At 48.4% G+C, this 5,862-nt stretch overlaps 1 protein-coding gene across 1 annotated transcript; it reads left to right on the top strand.

The window, feature by feature from the left end:
• The first annotated feature begins 1,381 nt into the window (after positions 1–1,381).
• Positions 1,382–5,504, top strand: LOC123791638 (calcitonin receptor-stimulating peptide 2-like). The gene is made up of 5 exons (XM_045796483.2): positions 1,382–1,483; positions 2,903–2,997; positions 3,742–3,879; positions 4,617–4,801; positions 5,354–5,504. Exons 2-4 carry the CDS (start codon positions 2,912–2,914, stop codon positions 4,774–4,776), a joined length of 384 nt encoding a protein of 127 aa, XP_045652439.1. The 5' UTR covers positions 1,382–1,483; positions 2,903–2,911; the 3' UTR covers positions 4,777–4,801; positions 5,354–5,504.
• Positions 5,505–5,862: the final 358 nt, after the last annotated feature.

Raw genomic sequence — 5,862 nt, 5'->3', positions numbered from 1 at the left:
GGGTCCTAAAACCCTCCCGCTGGTGTGTCCGGCAGAGAGTGGAGGTGCTACACTGAGAAAGCACACTTACATTGAGAGTGAGTGCAGGTATGATTTCAGCAGATCATCATCATGCCGCGTGTGCATGTGATTCCGTGAGAGAGACTCAGAGAAGCTTGGGCTGCGATTCAGAGTGAACCCACGTGCATGCCCAGTGTGTCGGACCCCGTGTGCCGGCCTGTGCTCCGGAGAGTGCGCACACATTTGGAGACTGAAATGAATTTGTGTGAAAGCTTTGTGTGTGAGCCTTGTGTCCCCAGGGACTCTTCAGTGCCTTCAAGCGTGCTGTGCTCTCTAGTGGAGGACTGAAGTGTGGGGGAGGTGGGCAAAGAGCTGGAATTACAGGCCACTGGGAAACCTTGCAAACAGCAGCCAGAAGCGAGGGGCAGCGGGGCAAATGGCTCCAGCAGGGTGATGAGCCAGTGGTGCTGGCTGACAGGATAGGAAGAGGAAGGGCTAGAAGTCCGTCTGGAGGCTTGGAAAGCCTCGGTGCGTAACACCTTCAGGCTCAGGCCCAGCAGGGCATCCAGCTCCTCCAAAACCACGTGACAGACCACCCAGCACGAATCCAGGAAGCCACACAAGGTGGGAATCTGATCGGATTTCACATAATCGGTCTCTGGGCATGAGGGCTCTTCTAAATCCCTCCGTAGCTGGGAAGCAGGCACATGGCCGCTAACGAAAACATTTTCTCAACCCAGGAATATGGTCCCCATTTCAAAGATGAGTACATTGAGGTGCTGACAAGTTAATTTCCCTTCACCTTACCGCCTGGAATTGAGTTCTACTGATAACGTTCTTGCTATCACTCTCATCTCTTGATTTTTCCCATGAGCTTTGCCCCTCTGTGATTCCTGCTACCCGAACCAGACACCCTGCGTGGGCCCAGAATCAACGCTGCTGCATGTTGTAATCGTCCATGCCTCACTTACACCGGGCCTCTAGGGTCAGAGAGGGGAGCTAGGATGTCCTGCTTCGTGCATCTCACCCCTTACGACAGCACCACTGGGGGTGGAGAGGGGCACACGTTCCAAACCCAGTGGAACTAAACAGGCGAAATTTACCATGACGTCAAACTGCCCTCAACTTCCTGTTCATATTAAGGGTATTTCTCCTCCTCGGCCCCCACCATCCCTCTCCCTCCCTCCACTCCCATCAACGCAAATACAAATGGGATGGTTCCGCAGAATATTCTAGGTTCTGGACGTAAATCGGTGACACAATCCATCAGGGTATGAGATCTGTCCCCTCATTGGTTGGTTGGAACTCCTGGACACCCCCCCAGACCCAGAGCGGCGGGAATAAGAGCGGCTGCAGGTGCTGGGAGGCAGCAGAGCACCGCTCCGCTCAGGTGTCTCTGCCACTTCCACAGCGCCATCGCCTGACGCCGACGTTGCCGCAGCTGCCGCCGCCTGTGCCCAAGCCACCTGCTGCCTGCTGCCAGGTGAGCCCCGAGATTCCTGCTTAGCGGTATGATTCTATCTCTCCTTCTTCTTCCCTCCCTCTTCTGCATTCATCTTTCTTGTAGCTGCTGTCCCTATGTGTCTTAGAGTCTCTGTGTATGTCTGTCTGGGTCTCTTCCTCCCAAAACTCTATTACTCCAGGATTCATCCCAGGCTCCTGCATCAGGTAACACTGGACGGTCGGTTCTGGGACTCCTTGCTTCATTTGTCCTCACTGAAGTGAGCTTCAGTCTCTCTCTTTCCTGCTAGAGACATGCTTTAGGCTGATCTCAGGACACTGGACTCCCCAGCATTGCATGTGGAGAGCAGAACAGGCATAGTTTCTGCAGAATGTGTGCTCAGGGATCCTATCTCCTGCCTGGTGGTCCCTGGGAAATTGGTGGAAACTGGGCCAGTGCTAGTGGGTGGCAAATAGACATACTGTCCTAGAGGCAGGCAGCCCGGAACAGCAAATTCCAGTAGTGAGTTCTGGGAGCTTCTCCCCAGTGTAAGCCCTGCACCCCAATTTTAGATTCTGCTAGGCTTAGTTTTGGGGGGGGACTTTTGTCCACATGTGTAGCTGCTGTGCAGTAGAATTTTGACCTTCATTTTCTCAGAGATTCTAATGGCACAGATATTCCCTCTCTAGCTGCATCCTCCCCACACACACAAACACCACAAGGTGTGAACAAAAGCCCCACACAGGGAAGAGAGCTCTGTGTTGCATTATAGGAAAAGCTCTGTGACAGCATTCAGAGACTCTCCTCAATGGAGACCTGGCCAGCTGGAGAATGGTATGGGGTGTGGAGTATAGATGTTTACTCATTCCCCCCTCCCCACTATGGCACTAGGAACACGTCTTATCCTTGCGTGCTATATTCTCACCACATCCTCCAGTAGTCACTTCGCTTATAAAAAAACAATGGAGAAGGTAAAGGGTTATCCAGAAGCCATGACAGGATGGAATTCCAGGCTGGGGCAAGACTAGAAGCCCAGTCCTGGGGCTCAGGGAAAACTTTTTCTTATTCAAAGATTCCATTCTGGGCGCCTGGGTGGCTCAGTCCTTGAGCATCTGCCTTCAGCTCAGGGCATGATCCCAGAGGGCTGGGATGGAGCCCCACATCAGGCTCCTCTGCTGGAGCCTGCTTCTTCCTCTCCCACTCCCTCTGCCTCTGTTTCCTCTCTCACTGGCTGTCTCTCTCTATCAAATAAATAAATAAAATCTTTAAAAACAAAAGATTCGATTTAATTCATTATTGGTGAGATATACAAAAACTCAAAGAAATCACAAGAGATCCAAACTATTATTTTATACAAATAATAAAATATTTATCAATATGAACAAGAACATTGGGATTCACTATTATCAATGGGTTCATGGAAATTTTAACTGCTATGGGGATATCATCCTTCCCTTGCAGAGAGGTGTCATGGGCTTCTGGAAGTTCTCCCCATTCCTGGCTATTGGCATCTTGGTCCTGTACCAAGTGGGTACCCTCCAGGCAGCACCATTCAGGTAAGATCACCCTGCCAGGAGTGCACTCCCCTCCCACTGTTCCTAGCATCAAACAGCTCTGTTCTCTGGTGTGCTAAAAGGTTAACAACCAGCTCTCAGTGGGCGGGGGGGGGGGGGGAGGTATGCATGCAACCTACATAAGAGTTTATTATAAACATTTTATACTATAGAGATTATACACAACTTAAAAACAAATGGTATATACTACACTTTACTGTGATTTTCATATGGTTTATTGAGCTTAATGGAATAGTCATTGCTGTTTACCAAACATTTGTATCTGTACCAAACCTATTTATCTAATTAAAGCCAATTTGAGAAATGATTGCATACTAATCTAATTTTCCACTGATTTTGTTCTTATTAGATCTAATACGTGACCTCTCAATCTAACTTCTCACCCTTACACAAATGTTTTCAGATTCAAACTAATGTAAGTTTTATCAGTTAATCCTTAAAAATACCTAATTTAACACTAAGCTTATAATATTCCTGAAAATTCTAACCATCACCTTCATGACCCTATATATTCTAGTTCCAGCAGTCCACGTCAGGGTCACCCTAGTGCCTGACTATTGGTGAATCCATGTTTTTGGAAGGACATTGGGCTCACGCCCGGTGCACTAGGATTTGGGGTGGCCACATCCTCAGGGAAAACACAGACAACAGGAAGCCTGGCTACTGATCCAGGGGAAGTGGTAGACAGGGGCTCAGAGCCTCTATTTGCCTTCTTCCCCTCTGTAGGTCTGCCATGGAGAACCCACTGGAACCTGCTACACTCACAGAGGATGAAATATGCCTCCTACTGACTGCAATGCTGAACGACTATGTGCGGCTGAAGGTCCGTGAGCTGCAGCAGGAGCAGGAGACTGAGGGCTCCAGGTGAGGCTCCCCACCCAGCTCGGCTCAGGGCATCCCCTCCCTCCTGTCATGCCCAGGAAGGCATATCCCAAGAGGTAAGAGAGAACACAGCTGGACAGGAGGCCAGCAAACTGCCATTGGTCACCTCAGCCTGGGACCCAGCTATTCTCAGGCCCCACTGACAATAGAGGTCACACAGAGACTGGTTAGAGCACATGGAAAAAAAGATCCCTTTATGAAAGCAGTTGGGGAAGGTATGAAATCCCCCACTCTGGAAATTGGGCTGGTAGTACTGAGGGGACTTTCTAGCATTGACTTAGGACTCGTAAGTGTGAAGCTGGCAGACGGACTGCATATATCTCAGGAGATTTAGAAATTTTAGGCTTCATGTACACCTGCACCTGGCCTTCATTCTCACCTCTTCCTCTTCTGGGTAAGTAATCTGTCCCCTAAGCCTTGCTTGATTTTCAGTTCATTATACCGGAAAGATATGCTGTTACAGTCTGCGTTCCATGGCCACTCACCCAGAGCCACTTTGGGCTTTCTGACACCCCTGGGAATGTCCATGGGAATGATCACAGCATTTTCCCCAGAAGCTTATGTATTTCTGCAGTGATCACTGTGACTAGGGAAAGACATACCGTTAACAGGTGCCTCTCAGAGCAATACTGTTACCATGAATATCCCATGGGGCACATAGGATCTCTCTCTGACAGCCTCTCACTGACGGGCCCCTTTTCCTCCATCCTGCAAATCAGCATCACTGCCCAGAAGAGCCCCAGCAACAAGGCCCCCTGTGTGACCAATCCTCTGGAAGGCTTGCTGGCCAGAGCTGAGCGCATGGTGAAAAGCACCTTCAAGCCCACCAATGTGGGTCCCGAAGCCCTTGGTGGTCGTCACGAGGAACTCGGGGACTGAGCAGTGAAAGGACTCCAGGAACAAGGTGACTGCCCTTCTAGTGTCAGATGGGAGGATGGAACACCGGGTATTGCAGGGGTGCAGTCCACACTTTAACCCTCCAAGAGCCCACATAATAGAAAAAATCCACAGGGGAATGTGCCCACTCCAATGTCTGCAGAGAGAACAGGGAGTCCCAGTAGCTGAAATGCCTAGAATGTAGGTTCATTCCCCTGCATTTGACCAGTATCTCCCTGTGACACTGAAATCATCTGCCAGAAAAGATAGATCTGTTTATAATTGTGATTAATCTATTTTTTTTAGTTTGAAAGGTAATGACATGATTTGGGTCTAAACACTCTAATGTCATGTACATCTGAATTCAGAGCCAACTCTTGGGATCATGAACTGAGTTTGCCTTCTATTAGCTGTATGACCCCGGGCAGACACGTTTTCCGGGCCAATGTCACCATCTATGAAACAAGGGCAACAATAGTATCTATTGCTAGTATTAATATAAGACTGAATGAGATAATAGATACCAATATTTTCACAATTAATAAATTACTAAATTCTGGCTGTTCTTTTCTTTTTCTAGGTCATCATGAAGCGAACTCTACTTCTTTTAATTTATAATGAATACAACTCATAGGATAAGGAGCATGGAAGACACCTACATATGCATGCTTAATATTAAAAACACTCTTGTCTGAGATAAACTAAAGCTAAATAAAGATAGAATAAAATCATTGCAGTTACCAAGTGTGCATCTTTTTGTATTTAACTGTTCAATCAATGTAACAGCATGTCTCCCTGGCTTCTCTGGTAGCAAACATGGGTCCAGTCAGCCAACCTACTGATGTTGGCAGTCCTGCGAGACCTCAGGGGGACGGGGAGGAGCTGCCCGGTGGGTGTCTGGGGGCACATAATAAATACTGTGCCTGCACAGAACTCTTTGTTTGAAGAAATGTTGTCACTGCTGAACTTCATCAAGATAAGAAAGGGTTTTCGGCACACTTAAGCGGAGTCCCTGCTGCTGTTTATGGTGTTTCTCCCTGGAAAGCCGAAAGACCTGTGAACGCTTTGTGAGCAGGCTGACCCATGAAG

This window comes from Ursus americanus, chromosome 24, assembly GCF_024610735.1.
Source record: "Ursus americanus isolate L20-20 chromosome 24, mUrsAme1.1.p, whole genome shotgun sequence".
Taxonomy (NCBI): Eukaryota; Metazoa; Chordata; class Mammalia; order Carnivora; family Ursidae; genus Ursus; species Ursus americanus.
The sequence above is the reverse complement of the archived record's forward strand: the minus strand, read 5'-3'. Positions and strand labels throughout refer to the sequence as shown.